The sequence below is a fragment of the Candoia aspera genome, chromosome 3, assembly GCF_035149785.1.
Source record: "Candoia aspera isolate rCanAsp1 chromosome 3, rCanAsp1.hap2, whole genome shotgun sequence".
NCBI classification, from domain to species: domain Eukaryota; kingdom Metazoa; phylum Chordata; class Lepidosauria; order Squamata; family Boidae; genus Candoia; species Candoia aspera.
In genome coordinates, this window is record NC_086155.1 from 2,052,016 (window position 1) to 2,070,535 (window position 18,520).

The 18,520-nt window shown below is 46.5% G+C and overlaps 1 protein-coding gene across 2 annotated transcripts in view; it reads left to right on the top strand.

Annotated features, from left to right (window-relative positions):
• The window catches only part of NOL4L (nucleolar protein 4 like), a 112,087-nt gene that overhangs the window by 42,061 nt on the left and 51,506 nt on the right, over positions 1-18,520 (top strand). For both annotated transcript variants that reach the window (XM_063296834.1, XM_063296833.1), the window contains exons 3-4: positions 9,078-9,189; positions 13,845-13,954. In XM_063296834.1, coding sequence (XP_063152904.1) covers positions 9,078-9,189; positions 13,845-13,954 — 222 coding nt within the window. The remainder of the gene's footprint in view (positions 1-9,077; positions 9,190-13,844; positions 13,955-18,520) is intronic.

Consider the following 18,520-nt stretch of genomic DNA (forward strand, 5'->3'; position numbering starts at 1 on the left):
GCGAGATAATTTACAGATCGTTAGGCAGAGTATCAGAAGTAAATTAGCCTTGCGGGCTACTGAAGTGAGAAGGTGCCATGCAAGTGCATTTCAGCTGGGAGCTCCCAATATAGAGAGAAACGAGAGAAGTACTTCTTCAAATGAAATCAGAGTTACACTTGATGGGAAGTTAACTCTTCCTGGTGGTGGTCTACCTCCGAAGAGAGGCTCATTGTAGGCTACATCATAGACAGAAAGATCTTGGCCTTCAAGCGAACGGTCTAGATGTCACCTGGTGGATTTGATGCTCTCTCCCTGTTTCACTTCCCCCCACCTCTTCCCCACAAACAGCTCGATTTCCAAGATCCCCCTCCAGACTGGGGGCTCTCCTCTCTTACTCAAGCCATGTGGGGTATAGCCGTATTTATTCACTGGTGAGAGCAAGACATCCCTACTCAGAGGCACCACTTTTGAATATATTCCAGGTTTCAGTCGTGGGACTGAAACTAGATTTCGAAACTAAGCAGTTACAACCGGGCCCTCCCTGCCTCCTTTCCTGTTTCTTGGCAAATCTCTTTGGAGGTTTCAGTTCATTCCCTTAGACCAGTGTTTCTCAGCCTTGCCAACTTAACTCCTGTGGACTTAACTCCTTGCTGGCTAGGGAATTCTGGGCGTTGAAGTCCACACCTCTTAAGGTTGCCAAGGCTGAGAAATGCTGCCTTAGACCCTGGAATAAAAGCATTTCCTGAATAACCTTCTGAGCAACAACCATAAATTTGAGCTCAAGACTTGCCGGGGTTAAGTCCTTGCCTGCCGTCCATACTTGGCCTGGTGTGGACAGGTGAAGGTCAGTATGTAGCAAGAGGAACGAGTATCAGTCACCTGTTTATAAATTCTCTTTGAATGAGGACATGTGGACCTTAGAAGCCACTGGTTCACAATGTAGAGAGATCATGGTTTTCTAAGATCGATCTTTGGCAGATTCTGGATACAGACAGCAGACCTGAATTTAGGACCTTCTGCGTACCAAATCCAGGACTTCCTGCGTACACTGGTGTTTTTCCACCTTGGCAACTTGGCTGGCGGGGGAATTCTGGGAGTTGAAGTCCACACATCTTCAAGTTGCCAAGGCTGAGAAACACTGCTCTACGCTGCTATCAGAGTCTGGGATATTTTTCAGTGCCGGGATTGGAAAAAGTTAATTCCTTAAATTAAAAAAATGGTTGCAGGTACGAAGAACCTTGCCAGGTTCAAGATAAATTTGGCCTCGTTTTTAAAAAAACATTCTTTTCTTTCTTGCATCAGATGCTGGAGAGCCTCTCTACCGCTTCCTGTGGGATTTCATTGTATTGAAGAGAGTTTTAGACGTGAACCCAGGGGTCTTGAATTCAATTTCCCACCCGCCTTGGTCAGTGACTCTCTTTCTCTGAGCCACATCACATGATCAGAGTGGTACTAAAAATACCTCCATAAATAGGCTATCCTGAGCCCCCTGGAGGAAGGGCAGGCTATAAATCTGTTAAATAAATAAACAGGAGAACCTCTACTGCATGCAAGTCCGCATTTCCCGTGAAGGAGATGGAGCAAAGTAAGGGCCACGCTTGGGTCTAAGGGCCAGCTTGTACACAGACTCTGCTTATTCTCATGTCTTATCGCATGAGTAGTCAGAGCTGAACAGTGGGTTGTAATGAGCAAGGATTCTGAGCATTTCAGCCCCAGTAACTTTTGTGGTCTGCTAAGACAGCTTTTTAATTTTTCTGATCTAATCATAGGCGCAGCTGAAATAATCATGATAATGACTTCTCTTACGTCTATAGGTAGTCCTCGCTTAACGACCACAATTGGGACCAGAATTTTGGTTGCTAAGCGAATCCGATGCAATTTTATGACCTTTTTTGTGGCAGTCGTTAAGTGAACCACCTGGGTGTTTAGCGAATCACATGGTTCCCCATTGATTTTGCTTGCCAGAAGCCGGCCAGGAAGATCGAAAATGGCAATCACGTGACCACAGGATGCTGTGACAGTCATAAATGCAAACCAGTTGCCAAGCACCCAAATCGTGATCATGTGACCACAGGGACACTGTGATGGTCATAAGTGTGAGAACCGGTTGTAAGTTGTTTTTTTCAACACCGTTGTAAGTCCGAACCATCACTAAACAAATAGTTGTTAAGTGAGGGGTACCTGTATATTCTGTCCTTCCTCTGGGTGTTCATGGCAGCTTGCAAAGGGGGTCTTCACTAAGCAGGGAGAGAATGGTCCACAGTCCCCCCTTGCTTGAGTGGGCCCAGAATTTGGATCTCTCAGTCCCAATTTAGAAAGAAAAAAGAGGACATAAGCAGCTTCGTTTAATTTGAATTTATACAATTCTTAAATTCCCCTGCATCATAAAAACAATCCTCAGTCTGTCACAGCAGGTTCAGTTTTACTTTCAATTGGAAACACAGCAGTAACCAGAGCTGGCCAGGTGGGTGGTGGTCGGAACCACACGTGGCAATTTGCCATATGGGGATTAGAATGAATTTTTCTCTAGGTCAGATGGCTTCTCTGCTGATACTTAAAAAACAATCACTTGGAGCTGAAGGTTGGGAACCGTAAGATGAGACATGGCTTAGACATGGTGGTCACCTCATTTTCCATAGGGCTGGTGGTCTCTGCCTGATCTCTGGATTGCACTCCTCCACTGCGAAGCTCCTAAAATAAGCCTGCCAGGTAGGCCAGCTGCAAATCTGGAAGACCAGGAGGTGGCAGCCAAGAGCGAGAATTTCCAGGGTCTCTTTGCTGCCAGCTAATGGTAATGTGAGGTTTTGCAGGGCAGATGTGGTAGCCCTGCTCAAAGAAAACTGCGGAGCTGGGCCTCTGAGCTCCTGGAGGGAAGAATGTCAGGCTGCCCAAAAGGTGTGTGTGAAGCTGGTGGAGACTTGGACCGTGAGAAAAATTCCCAGCAAGCAGGGAACCATCTTGGCCTCTTCCTGCACTGTAAGCCTCGATCCCCTTTTCACTCTGCCTTGCTTTGCTGATCTTGTCAGCAAAAACTGGGTTATACTGCCGCGTAGTGGAGACACACATTTCTAAAAATTCAGAGGATCTCACTTCCTGCTTGCAAAAAGGCCCGTTCCAAAACAAGGGGCTTTTTAGAACACACACTTCCCATCTCCTTTCGTGATTCAGACCACTTAAAAAAAAAATTTTTTTTAATAGCAGGCTCATGTGATCTCTGCCCTACTTGTTTTTAACTTCTTCTTGAAGTGAAAGCTTTGATTTTTCTTTTTAAAAAATGGTTTTTGTTAGCATGCAGGCTGGAGAGGATTAGTTGGAGCAGGGGTTCTCTCCAGTATTGCTAAGAATGATTTGGTTGCTGATTATATTTTAAAAACCCGGTGAATGGCTCTGGAGATGGAGGTGGTGGTGGTGATGTTGTCATCTTAGGCTGAGGCTTTGACCAAAGGAGTTTTGTTGTCACATCAACTTTTGCAACCAAAAAAGAAGGAAGGTTCTTCCCGGCTGGACAATGAACTACAGTCCCCCTAAGGCTGCTGGTTGTTAATCAGAGGCGTGGTGGAAATGAATCATCCTCCCTGTTGCTGAAAATGCAGGGCAAATCCAATGTCCAAAACAAAAGTAGTCCACGGTTATGATGCCACCATTTTGTGGTATGATATAGCAGCAGCCGCACTTTTCACAACCGATCCCAGAGGCAAGATTGGAGTGCCCCGGTGTTTCCTCAGTCATTCAGTCAGAAGCAATATCTTGCTCCAATGTCTGGCTGCAGACCACCAAACCAGTGAGGAGAGACAGAGGAAGGTTTATTAAAGCAGATAACCGACCCCCCCCCCCCCCGTTGAAAAACGTTAAGTGGTTGTGATGGGAGATGTCAACTACGCAGACATCTGTTGGAAGACCAACCCTGCCAAAGACATCAGATAAATTCTCCACTTGTGTTGGTGATAATTTTCTCTTTCAAACAGTTAAAGTGGGCACCAGGGGATCTGCGTCCTTGGATTTGGTCCTTACTAGCAGAGAGGAAATGGTTGAAGGTATCAAAATGGTGGGAGCCTTGGGTGCAAGGGACCCCACGGTCTCAGAGGCCTTGATTTTCGCCAAACGCTTGGTGAAAAGCAGATTCTAGGTGTGGGTTTTAGACAGGCCGATTTTAATAAACAAAGAGGAATACTAAGGGGGGTGTCACAGGGAGAAAACATTGAAGGCAAAGGTGTTGTAGCGGGTCGGGATTTCTTGAAAAGGAGGACACCCCAGCCTCCAACGCTATCAGTGAGGAAGAAAACTAGGAAACGTGCAAAGGAGCCAATCTGGTGGAATAGGCAGCTCATGACCATGCTGAAATTAAAGAAGGGTATTGGAATTCCTCTTGCTTATTGGAATGGAGGGAAGGTCAAGGATGTCTACGGAGTTTGACCTCGGAAGTGTAGGCACGAGGTCAGGAAAGCGACAGTGTAAAATGAACTAAGGCTAGCAAGGGAAGAAGCAAAATCCAGGCTTCTTCAAGGGTATCAACAGCAGGAGGAGGAGGTGGGCTCACTGCTTATTCCAAGTGGAGAAATCTAAACAGGTGACTAAGAAAGCAGAGGATCTCAGCTGCTACCCTGCCTCTGTCTTTACATTCAAAGAATGAAATGGTGGTTTGAGGAGCACAAACTGGACACAACAGGGAAGTTTTCAGATCAGTAAAGATGTGGTAAAGGATCTTCTGGCCAATTTGGACGCCACGAAGTCGCTGGTGAAACACGCTGAAGGAACAGGGGGAAGAGCTGTTGGGGCCCCTGTCAAACATCTTTCAGGACTGCCAGAGAAGAGAAAATGAGATCTCCCTCTTTAAGAGAAGGGGAAGAAAGGAGGATTCCAATAAATACTGATCAATGAGTCTGACTTCAATACCTGGAAGGGTGTTAGATAATAAAGCAGGCCAGTGCACACCTGGCCTGAAAACCCACAGCATGATTGCAAAGAGTCAACATGGCTTCATCAAGAATGGGTCATGTGAGATAAATCCTGGCTCTTTTGGCAAGGCAACTACTTGCCAAGAGACCAAGTGGACAGGAGAAATATTGTTGATTTAATCTACCTCAGTTTTAGCAAAGCTTTTGACAAGGTTCTGCAGGATGTTCCCTTGGACAGCCTGTTAAGGTGAGTTTGGATAGCACCATGTTATGGTGGGGCCCCAACTGGCTGGCCAGCCACACCCTGGAACCTGCATCAATGGTTCTACGTTGAGTTGGAGAGCAATGACAAGTGTGGTTCCACAGGGATCAGCCTTGGGGCCAGTTTGACTCAACATTTTCATTAATGACCAGGACGATGGGATTTTAAAATCCTTTTTATTTTTCATTTTATTTATGGACACCCATCCCATGACAATTATGGGCAGCGTACAAAAATGAAAACACAGAACCACAGCATGCAACTCTGGTTCCCAAAGACAACAATAAACCCAAATGGATCAACAGCATCAGAGCTCGCCTAACTTCCAGACCGAAATGCCTGGGGAAACAGCCAGGTCTTCAGCACTTTGCAAAGGGCTAACAAGGTCAAGGCCATCAGGATCTCCGGGGAATTAATGGGCTGCTTATCAGATTTGCAGATGACACAAATTACGGAGGTGTGGCCGATACCCAGGATGACGATCCAGGTTACAGTCTATTCTGGATGGGTTGGAAAACTGCTGAGGAGAACAAGGGAGAAATCTAAGGTATTACATTTAGGGAGGAAAAACGTAGGACATGTGTACAACATGGGGAATTGATGGCTTGGAGACACTACATCTGAGAAGAACTTGGGTGTGGTCATTGAACCTGAGTCAGTAGTATGAGATACTGCAGCTGTTAGAAGACGCATCCGATCAAAGGAATGTGAAGTCCTTATTCATCTGTACTCGGCAGTGATGAGACCACTCGTGGGGTCCTGCATATGATTCTGGGCACCCCATTTCCAGAATGACGTTAACAGACTGCAGAGGATTCAGAGGATGCCAGTAAAGATGACACAGGGACTTGAGGACCGGCCCAATGAGATCAGGCTGAAGGAACTTGGGTTATTCAATCTGGAGGAAAGAGAGCAGAAAGGAGACACCACAGTTGCATTCAGGGACACAAAAAGAAGCTCCAGGGAAGATAGGGTGTATCTTCTGTAGGACCAGAAATAATGGGTGTAGGTTGCAGCTACCCAGATACTGTTTTCCTGCACACTGCGGAGGGTTGAACTAGATGATCCCTGGGATCCCTTCTAATTCCACAATTCTGTGGTTCTAGAAAGCCTTGCAGATCTTACAGTAGATCAAACACAAAAAGATCTGGAGTATCTTAAAGCTGTTGTAGAATAAAAGTCGAGGTATGTTGCTGCTCTGTACTGGTCTCTAGCATTAGAAACAGGCCAGTGATTTAATTCCGCTCTGTGGCAACATTCCCTAACTTGATCGGGCCAGCCAGATACATTGGGACTACAGTTCCCAGAATTCAGCCACGCCTGCTGGGGAGTCTGATAATTGCCGTCTCGGTACACATTCAGCGTCAGGCTTGGGAACACTCTTCTGTGGTAAAGCTGTCCTGATGTGCATTGAAGAGGATGACTCAGCTTGACTCAGACAACCTCAAGGAGGAACATGCCTTGGAGTTTCCTCTGGTAGTTGTGTGTTAATGTGTGCGTTGCCATACTGTGCTATTTGAAATTAGCATCCTCGCCTAGCTAAAATGAGGACCTCCTCGTGATATGCAGGGCATTTCTTCCTTACATACTTATTCGATGCAGGCTATTTCACACTTCTAAACTACGGTTTACGGAACTAGTCCATAAGTTTAAGTTTGTGTAACCCAATGAACTATAACTGACCTAGGATGTTGGGTTCACACAACCTGTTAGGCTGAAATATGGTTGGTTAGATTGCAATTCAAGACATCATCCAAACACTGTGATTGATTTGGGAGGCTACCAAGTTCTGAAGTTTTGCATAACCTCTGATTTCTTTTAGGAGGGTAGTGGGTGGTTGTTGATGATTGTCACTTTAAGCTTCTAATTTGCAGGAAAAATATACCTAATAACATTCATAAAGACACATTTATTCTTTTCTCTCAGTGTAATTATACAAAACCAACTGCCCTATAAGGAAAAACAGCATAAACATTTGTTTGAAGCAGAGTCTCCTGTATCTGTCAGATTAGACATTGTTCAGGTAGTCCTCGACTTACAACCATTTGTTTAATGACGGTCCAAAGTTACGACAGCCTCAGACTGGGTGCTTTACGGCCTGTAAAGCACTTCCGAGCATTGCAAAACGCGCCACCCCCCCCCCCACAGTCACATGATTGCATTTCAGGTGCTTGGCAACTGGCTCGCATTTACGACTGGTTGCAGAGTCCCGCAGTCACGTGATCGCATTTTGTGACGTTTGGAGCAGTCTCCTGTATCTGTCAGACTAGACGTTGTAAGTTGCTCTCTGAGGGCTCCTGTTTTGTTTCTTTTCCATCAAGTTTTCCCTCTGTGTCACAGGGATTTTTTTTTTTTTCCTAATTTTGCAAGCCTGGGAAGGGAGCCTCGTTTGGTTTACAGGTAGTCCTCGCTTACCGACTGCTTGTTCAGCAACTATTTGAAATTACGACGGTGCTGAAAAAGGAGATTTATGATCGGTCATCAAACTTGCAGCTGTTGCAGCATCCCCGCAGTCATGGGATTGCAATTCGTGTGCTTGGCAACCGGCTCGCACTTAATGATGGTTGCAGCAGCATCCTGCGGTCACGTGATTGCCATTTGAGACCTTCCCTGACAGCTTCCGACAAGCCTAGTCAAAGGGGAAAGCGGCAGGAGGTCACAAGTGGCAATCATGTGATGTCACGCTTAACAACCCACAGTGATTCGCTTAACGACTGCAGCGGTCGTGTGTCAGTGCGGTCACATGATGTTTCACTTAACGACCACATTTCTTAGTGACAGTTGCCGGTCCCAATTGCAGTCGGTAAGCGAGGACTACCTGTAGTTATTTTGCAAACTGAAAAGTAGGATATAAAGACATCACTAGGCAACAGCAGAAATTTAGACTGTATGTGGAATTTTGAGCAAGTGATTTTGGCCCCAGCATCATTTTTTTCTGAGTGAAGTTTGTGCTTTTCTGTTGTTGTGTTTGAGGTGTGACGTAGAGCCTTCTGTCTTGTTCATACCAGTGGAAAAGTGGTAACTTTCCAGCAGAAATGTGGCGTCATTGTTAGTCACAAACTCGGTAGGAGAAAACATGGTCGTCAGGAGGTGAGAAGATTGCAGGGAGGAGAAATCTGAGCCTGCCTGGAGAGTCTCTCGTTGCAGCTGAAATGACGGCTGGGTCGGGGACCAGGTGCGTTTCCAGACAAGACTTTTCTTGACCACCTGCTCCCCTGGGCCGCGTGGCTCTCCCGGCTTTCCTCACCACTGTTTCTTCTGCTTTACCTTCCAGAGGAAAAAAATACCCAGGGAGCAAATAGGCCAGCAGTTCGCTGTGCAGTTGCTTTTAATGTATAAGGATGGTTTAGGTATAAGGATAAGTGGGAGGGGGGGAGTTGGATGGGTCAGAAACCTGGTGAGTACCAAGAATTGTGCGCGTGTCACAGCTGCTTGCTGTCCGGGACCCTAAGCACGAACGTCTGCGGCAGGTGGGAGGAAGGGACATCGCAGGGTCATAATGCCTTCTGCAAACGACACGCGTTGCTTCATTGGCGTGGCGGTGCCGTGACCCACCTGGTGTTATTGTGGCTAACGACGGATGCCTAGGAGCCCACTCTGCTTTACGAAGGGAGGAAGTGCGGTACTGGGACGTTGGTCTGAGCCCTCTGCAGGAAGAGTTGACTATAAACGCCAGAAATAAGAACAGGATTACCATTATGCCTTTACTTTCAGTTGGCTTAGAAAAATGCCCACCCAGTCGTTCTATTCATGCAGGTGTTCGTAAGGTGCTGGTTATTACACGCTGCATGTCTGCCTGGGGACCCCCTCTTTTAATGGAGATTCAGGGTACACTGGAACCTTGTTGTTGTGGAACAGCAAGGCCGAGAGAGCTGGTGGGTTCTTCACTCCGAGGCGGCCTCTGCCCAGGACCCAGATGTCCTCTTTTTCCTTCTCAGATCGCTGAAACCTATGCCTTTCTGCCCAGAGAAGCCGTGACCAGGTTCCTGATGAGCTGCACAGAGTGCCAGAAAAGGATGCATTTTAACTCCAACGGTGTGGAGCCAAAAGGTAAAGGCTGCAGGGGTGTCTCCTCGGGGGTCTCAGGCCTCACAGGAGGGCTGTGGTTTCACTGTCAAATCCTTGAGTATGGGAGAGTCACCTTCAGCAGTTTCCGTGAGAAAGTGCGACAGCATCAGGACAACGACATCCTTGTGCAATTTGCACCGGGGCGTCTGGCAGAAGTCTGCAAGTCATGGTGTTTGTGTGAGGCTGTCATCTCACACGTGTCCTTATTTGCTCCTCATGTGGACACTTGTGTGCACTCCCTCATGCTTGCTGTGTACTTCGCAGCTTGCACCTTTCACTTATCTGTTTGTTTGTATCATAGCAACCCTGCCAAGGGAGGCGGCTGGAAGTGATCCTCTTTCCGCTGACGAGCTGCCTCGCCCTTTGCATTGCTAAATTGCTTGTCCACCTTATCCACAGTACATAGTGATGTAGGGGAAATGGTGCAGGATGCTCTTGAGTTGCAGAATTCATATTTGGCCGCGGAACGATGTCTTCTTTGGTGCAAAGTGTGGGTGACCAGGGCACACATCTTTAATTTAGAGCACCTGCAGTTCACTTTGTCATATAAGTTTCTCCCCTGAAGTATGCCCGAGGCATTCCATGTAAGCGGCCATGAGAAAGTTCCAGCACCCATTTGTTTTTTAGTTTTACGGGGAGTCCTCACTTAACAACCACAATTGGGCCCAGAATTTCGGTCACTAAGCAGAGCGGTCATTTAGAGAATCCAACCCGATTTTATGACCTTTTTTGCGGCAGCCGTTAAGCAAATCACACGATTCCCCATTGGTTTTGCTTGCCAAAAGCCAGCTGGGAAGGTAGAAAATGGCAATCACATGACCATGGGACACTGTGACATCATAAATGCAAAACAGTTGCCAGGCACCCAAATCGTGATCATGTGACCATGGGGGATGCTGCAGCGGCCATAAGTATGAGTATTTATTTATTTATTCGATTTATATTGCTGCCCATCTTTGTTTTTTTCTTTCTTCTTCTTCTTGTATTTCCTTTCTTCTTCTAGTTCAGTGTTTCTCGGCCTTGGCAAGTTGAAGATGGGGGGACTTCAACTCCCAGAATTCCCCAGCCAGCAAGGGTTGGGAATTCTGGGAGTTGAAGTCCCCCCATCTTCAACTTGCCAAGGTCGAGAAACACTGTTCTAGTTTGTATTATATTTTATTGTTTTATTCCAGACTTTTAATAAAATTATTTGGAAAAAAAAAACCCAGAAACTAACCAGGTTAAGCATCTCGTGTGGCTGTAGCCACAATGTTTCTCAGACGTCAATTTTCCTAATGTGCCCTTCTGAGGACAGTGTTCCCAGGATGGCTGCTGGCAAATTCTCTGTGCCGTTTCCCCCTTACTCCCTAGTTCCAAACAGGGAGAATTCCAGGAATTACATTTTATCTCAAGTCTGCCACAGTTTCTCTGGCCTTTGAAGGCAAGGACTTCAGAAACGCAAGGCTTTAGAATGTGTGCAGAATGCCCGACTGCAAAAATGGATGTGAATACTCCACAGTTATTTTTAAATCCGTGCAGGGCTCCTCTGCAAAATGAGGATGGCTCTCGGCCTTTAGCCCTGAACAGGGAAAGCCCATGGAGGTTATGACCAGGAGTGGGAGGGATGCCCGCGGGCTTCCCTCTCTCTTCTGTGTACAAGAAGGACCTTGACAAAAAAGCCTCTTTCGTGGGAGGAGGCCTGAAGAGCAAACAAAGTAAGTGTCTTAAAAGAATCCTCTCCGTGCAAGTTGGCCAAACAAATGACCTTTGAAATCCCAAGCCTCCTGCTTTGCACCATGAAGGTGCTCTGACCCCCTTTTTGAGGGAGAGATGGATTAGATTGAACTGGGGAGCCAACAAGCTATAGCAGTGTTGCATCAGAACCAGGGAAACATGGGTTAAATCATCCTCATCCATGGACACTCAGTGGGTGAGAGCGGATCAGGCTGTCTCCTGACTCAGCCTCTCACACAAGACAGTTGGTTAAGCTAGGGCCGGGTGTGCCGTTGCAGCCTGGAAGAAGATAAAATGGCGGTTGGTCAAGTTTAAATGGCCAGGGCCAGAATAGCTGCCGTTTTTTAGGGGATTGAAGGAACTCACTATAGGTAGTCCTCAGTTAATGACGTTAATTCATTGGGACCAGGAACTCTGTCACTAAGCAAAGCAGTCGTAAAGCACAATGTCACATGACCATGCCGACTTATAATGGCAGCTGCAGTTGCCATCGCTAAGCAAATCCCGCACGGTCGTTAGGCACAATGTCACATGATCTCCATGTGCGACCTCCTGCCGGCTTCCCCACTGACTTTGCTTGTCGGAAGCTGGCAGGGAAGGTTGCAAATGGCGATCACATGACCGTGGGACACTGCAACTGTCGTTCTTGCGAGCTAGTTGCCAAGTGCCTGTATCACCATCACATGACTGTGGGGATGCTGCAACCGACGCAACTTTGAGGACTGGCCATAAGTCTCCTCGTTCAGCACTATCGTAACTTCGAACAGTCGCTGAACAAATGGTCCTTTACTGCGGGTTAACTGTAATTGTTTGACTGAAACCAACTGAGGACAAGCAAAGGCTGCCCCTATTTTCGGGAAGGGGGAAAGGGGCCCCGGGAACTACAGATCAGCTAGTCTGACATCAGTGCCTGGAGAAATGCTAGAAGAGATCATAAAGAGATCTGCAAGCACACTGAAAACAGTGTGGCAATTTCCAGAAATTAAAATCAGCATGGATTTGTCAAGAGTAAGTCTTGCTAGACTAATCTTATCTCATTTCTGGTCAGGCAGTCTCCTAGGCTTGCAGTCATCTGCCCTTGTGCCTGGGGGTGTGCATGAGTGCCCCAGGAGCCATGGAGACACGGTATGCAATATCTCAGGGCATGACAAAAGCCAGCAGGGGCTCAGGACAGAATGTAGCTGGGGGGGGGTGCATGTCACAGGTACCCCACAAGTGGGAGACCGGCAGGATTGTGCCAGGAGCCAAGCTAAATTCGAATTAATTCAGTTTCGGCATCATCCTAAAAAGTGGTTGGTCGGTAGCGTTAGGGTTAGGCTTCGTTCTGTCATCCAAAATCCATTTTGTCACATTCAAAATTATAGTAGCACTTTGGAATGGAGTGGTTCAAGGCTTTTCAAGGCTTTATGGTGACTCCTTAAGCAGAAGACCGTGTTGGTCCATGGGAGCACTTTCTCTGACTAATCCAGCGTTTCTCAGCCTTGGCAGCTTGAAGGTGGGTGGGCTTCAACTCCCAGAATTCCCCAGCCAGCCTTGCTGGCTGGGGAATTCTGGGAGTTGAAGCCCACCCACCTTCAAGCTGCCAAGGCTGAGAAACGCTGTACTAACCATTTTTATTAGAACATACGGGTTTTGTGACCTGTAGCTTGCTTCATCTGATGCAGAGATGCATGGGAACGCCTTCTAATAAAACGTGTTAGTCGGAAAAGGGGCTACCAGTCTCCTCCTGATTTTGTGTCACTCTGGGCTCCTGGCTGTGGCCCCTGATTTAAGGGTTGTTGCGGTGAGGCTAGAATGAGGCTTTCGGCGCTCAGTAGGGTTCCTGGAAGCAGAGTCATGGAGAAGGAGAAGACTGGGGCATCTGAAAGAGAAGGATTTGTGCATCCTTCTGGGACCTCAAATCCTAGGCACCTTGTTGAATCTTCACATTGCAATCTCCCCACTTGGAAACAATCTCCCCTTCCCACTGTTTTGTTTTCTCAGCATGAACTATGTACATGTTGCAAAAAAATTTTTGGTTTCTTTTATTTATTTAAGATATTAATACGCTGTCTTTCTGGACCAGTCCTCTCGAGGCAGTGTATAAAATATGAATGTCGCTGTACGATTAAAATATTACACTATATTAAAAAAAAGGTAATAAGCAAAAGGAAGCCACAACCAAGTCTAAGTCCTCTTCTTTAAGAGGAAGAGGGTGGGTTTTTGTGTGTGTGTGTGTTTTTTTGCAGCGTATTAAAAGCCATCTGAAGGAGATAATGCTTTTAGAGATTTGGCTGAGTTCACACCACACTTTCAACTTAGTTACAAGATTGTCCCCTTCTCTGAGTTTGCGTCATTCATTCCCTCATAAGCCACAGACGAAGCTGAGCCTGTTCTGTGGATGTGGCCAGCAGGTTTTTAAGCTGGCCTGGCTAGACGTGTTGTATGAACCCAACCAATGTGTTTTGTGTTGAGGGCTGTCTCTGCCTAGTAAGATGGTGTAAGCAAAAACCTTTGAGGAGGAAGTGTAGTTTATAGGTAAACATGGGGTTGCAGGTCAGAGGTGCCCATTTCTATAACAAAGGTTGTGTTGCACTCACCTATTCTCAGCCAATCCTGGATGGACAATGGCTGGCAGATGGGAGGTCCCACACCTGGGCTTCCGTAAGAGCCATAAGCAACACAGTTAAAAGGGACAGCCATATTTGCTCCTCACAAGAACTCTGCTTACTTCAGAAGGTTTTCCTTCAGCCCAGGACCAACACTAGCAGTGACCCGGGTTGGAGAAGAAGGAATAGTGCTATGTGTCCATAGACCAAGGAAGGATGCAGATCCAGAATGGTGGCCCCTCTTGTTGGATCTCATCTGGGACGTGGGGGAGGATGCTAAAATTGCTCCATCTTCCAGGCCTTTAAAAGAGACCATTTTCCCTTCTTTGCTTCTAGAAAATGAGCCTCCTTCCTCCCTAGTTTCGGGCATCATTGATTACAACATGCCTCTGACCTCCACCTACTTGAAGCAGATGAAGCTGCGGGTCATGAATTCCCAGGAACAGGTGAGCTGCTTTCCCTTGTCTGGTGAAGAGACCTTTGGAATGTGAAAGCTGATGCACGGTTCTGTGACTCTTTAGTTGGCTGACTGCAAACCTCTTGCCTTAATCAGCTTTTTCTTGTTATCTGTCCAATCCGTCTTATTCCGGCACGTGCATGTAAAAATACACAGTGGCACTTCAGTGTCACCAACTTTAGGATTAAGCCCAGGAAGTTCATAATTCTCCATTAGGCTGGCCCTAACAAACAGGTAAAATGGTGAAAGAGCTAGGAAAAGTTAAACGCAGACATAAATTAGAGTGGAAGATGTTATTATAAGCAAATTGGGTTTGGTCTGTGCTATGTTCTGAAGAACTGTGGTTCGCCAGGAAGAGAACCAGATGTTTGTTCCTTTGGAAATATGAAAAGAGCAGGGAGCTGAGCCTCTGTTTCTGCAAAAAGTGCCTTCCAGGCTGTTTGAGATTATGTTGGAACAAATAAGGAAGGAAGGAAGGAAGGAAGGAAGGAAGGAAGGAAGGAAGGAAGGAAGGAAGGAAGGAAGGAAGGAAGGAAGGAAGGAAGGAAGGAAGGAAGGAAGATCTTGATATTCACAAGGCTGGAAAATAATTTCAGCTTATGGAAGCAGAAGTGGATGGTGGAAGACAGAACAGCCTGGGTTTTTGTTCTTGTGTTGTACAGGCAAAGTCACACCTCTCTTAGTGATCAAAAATCTAAGCAATGTACTTGTGACTCTTTTCACCCGTCCTTTGGCTCTGCTCTCGGAGCTTAACTGCGGTTCCCCCTGAACTCAGACCTCACTTAAAGAAGTGATACTTGTGTGTTCTTGAAAGTGAGGAAGTGGAAGTGCAGGTTTAGCTCAGCAAGAGAACACATTTTAGCTGCTGTTTTGGGGAATGAGGAAGGGCAGAACGAGAAAGTTTACTTTGTCAAGCCAAATTCAAGGCAGTCCTGGCGTTGTTGTGTGGTGCAAATCATGTTGGGAGATTTTGGGGCAGGGGAAGGAGGTGAGACCTCTTGGATGTTCTTGTCATCTCAGAATCCAGCTTCCATCCAACTCCTTTTCTCCCCGAGGAAGGGAACAGGTACAGCAGCCAGTTATGGGGGGGGGAAATGCAGAGAGTGTTGCAGCTGTCAAAGAGAAGAGTAGATTGGGATGTATGTGTGAAAGAAAGGGGGAGTTGTAATTTGTTGTGCCTGAACGTTGCACCCTTTGCTAGCATGTTGGAAGAGAAGCCAGGAGCATCTCGATGTCATTATGCAAACAAGGGGAAAATAGGTAATTTCTGCCAGTTGCATCATGCATTAGAAGCAAATGACTTAATTTGCGTAATCCGTGGGATGATGTCACAACACACACGGCTTTGTTGGCGTTTGTGCCGGCATTTAGGCTCTCCAGTGGGTAGACTGATTTGCAGTATTAGGCACTGTTGTCCTGTCCCTCTGGAGAAGGGCAAATTTGAGAAGACTGAAGCTGGTTTGCCCTGATTTGGCTGGTCGGTGATTTTTTTTTAGTCTGACAGATCTGATCAAGGTAGATTAAGGGCTGTAAAATGGATTTAAATTGGCTTGATGATTGTAAACAGGAACGTATGGCATGCTTCACTTCTGGGTTTCTGAGGGACAGTGCTTTGGTTGTAGGAAAGGAGAAAGAGAAGGCTCCCCCTTTGCTGAATAAGCCATGCCAAGCTTAGAGGACATTTCCTATAGGATGCAGAAAGCGTCAAGGGACAAGTCCCCCGAATCACTTTAGTCTGCCATTGAGCCAAATGTCTGTTATGCAGCAGTCAAGTTAGATCACCAACTGCTAACTTTTTCGAGGGATGACTGCCTGAGCAACTGCTGTGCCTAGAAGCTTTTGAAACACCTTCTTCAAGGTGGCATCTTCCAGGGGGGAGGGAATGGACTGCAACTCCCAGCATTCCCAATACAGAACTGAGAAAGGTTGGGGGATGCCCACCGCCACCTGGTGTTTTGCTGTGTTCGGCACTCTTTGATTAGGATCGTGTCTCACATCCAGATGTGGGGGAAAAGTCAGGAGTCATTACCCAACGAGGGAACATCATCAGTGCACGGGTAACACCAGCGTTTCCCAACCTTGGCAACTTTAAGGTGTCTGGACTCCCAGAATTCCCCAGACAGCATTCACTATGAATTCTGGGAGTTAAAGTCCAGACATCTTAAAGTTGCCCAGTTTGAAAAACACTGGGTTACACTATCTGTGGGTGGGTTTTTTGGTGGCTTAGAACGTGGAGGAGACCTAGCCTGCTTGGTGAGGTTATGGTTCAGCGTGTTGTGGACACCCAGAAACTGGATGATCTGGTTAAATGGGTTTTGTGAATACAGTCACTTTGTATTAGACTGCAATGCAGTATTCTGAAATAGCCTCCCTACAGTAATTATGAAAGATCTCCCTCCCCACCCACAATGGCTTTTGTATAATGTTTTAATCGTTGGTTTTATTGTACCCCACCCAGAGTCATTTTGTGTGAGATGGGTGGCCATGATAGATAGATAGATAAATAAATTTGTCTGCTTGTCTATGTGTATGTGTGTATGTATGTGTGTTTGTATGTGTGTGTGTATGTATGTGTGTGTGTATGTGTGTGTGTGTGTGTGTGTGTGTGTGTGTATATATATATATATATATATGAAATTTATTCACCACCCATCTCACTCAGAGAGCGATTCTGGGTGGTTTACATAAAATAGGAATAAAACATTAGTTAAAATACAACAAAACAAACTTACAAACTTAAACTTATTTATCAAACTTCTACCCTGCCGCAATCGAAGTGACTCTTGGTGTCTTAACAGCATGTGCAAAACAAGAATTAAAACATCCCCGTAACAATAACCACATAAAAGCCCAACCCCAAAACACAAACAATGGAATATAAAGACAAAAGAAAAACACAAAAGCGACAAGAAAACAAGATGGCATCGAGTAGCCATCTTGAGATGCAGCTCTGCCAAGCTTTGTTTGACACGGGGGCTGTCCTCCCCGCTCCAGGCATGTCGGACGTTAGTCTTCCAAGTGGGCCTGATGGAGTCATGCGTCCCTAGTAGTTAGAACATAAGCTTTGGAGGGCTCCTCAGAAGCCATCTGGCCCAGCTCGAATGCTGGACCTCCCCAATGGGTGGCTGACCAGCCCCTGCTCAGAAGCCCCCCGCCAGCATTGAGTTCCTCCTTTTACCAGTGAGAAGTTGCAGCTGAGTTACCTTCATGGGAAACGGACATTCATCTCTGGGAGGTGGGGTGGAGGGCAATCAGTGGGGAAGAGTTGTGGTGACCAGACTCTCATTAGAGGTTTCTCAGAAACAGTCGGTGTTCCCTTTGCGTCTGCAGAACCCTTGGCATGAGTTCCCACAACATCCTAGACTCAGCTGAAAGGGGAAAATAGGACTGGGTGATTTATGGTTTGTGTCTTTGCTTGTTTAGGTGATTTATCCCCACTTCAGTCCAGAGGGACTGCAGGCAGTTTACAGATGAGTAAAAGAAAATTATGGAACAAACACTATTAAATGACAATAATAACAACAGTCATAACACATTAAGACCTTAACTACTACAGACACGCATTGCTCCACAACTGGAGACCCTTCGGGGGAGCAACTGGTTTTTACTAGCTTCTGGAAGGCCATAAGAGTCATAAGATGTTTCAGAGGAGGGGAGCCCCCAAAGAGAATGCCCGCCAACAGGTAAAGGTAGTGACCAGCACCTTGCTCTGGAAACACCAGTAACTAGTACAGCTCCTACTGCAATGATGTGGCAGTATTATTATAGTTAGATTACTATAACGCACCCTGGACCAACTGATGTTTCTGGGTGATCTTCAAGGGCAGCCCCACATAAAATGCATTATAGTAATCTAACCAAGTGATGACAAGACCATAAGTGACTGTCCTCAGAGCATCCTGTTCCCGGTAAGGCTACATCTGGTGCCTCACCTGAAGCTGGGCAAGGGCCCTCTTGGCTACAGCTTTCACCTGTTCCTTGGGCAGGAGCTGAGAGTCCAGGAGTACCCTCCAGGTTGTAACCCTGCTATCTCTGAGGAGCACAGTCCCATTAAGAGCCCAAGTTAGCACAATCCTGGAATCAGTAAGCTTCTGAATTAACAGCCCCTGCATCTTACTTGGGTTGAATCTGAGCCTGTTTCTCAGATTCTGTCCAGGCTCTCCCAGCCTCTGGACGCCAGACCAAGATTTCCACATCTCTCATTGGGCCTGAATGAAATGTCCAGCCGAGTGCCATCAGCATATTGATGATATCTCACTGTGAATTGCTGACCTATCCCAAAGATTTCTTGTAGATCTTAAATAGGTAGGAGAAAGAGCAAGCTTTGAGGCACTTCATAACAAGGTGCCTGTTGGCCTGGCCTTTTCCCCACTACCACCACTGACTGGACATGCCCAATCATCTAGGAGCAGGACCAACATAAAACAATGGTTCCAATTTCTAATCCTTGCAGATACTGTACAGTAGTTAACAGTATCAAAGGCTGCTGAGATGTCTAAGAGGAGAAGGTTGCGCTTCTTCCCTCCAAGTCCCACTGTAGATCTTCCATGAGAGT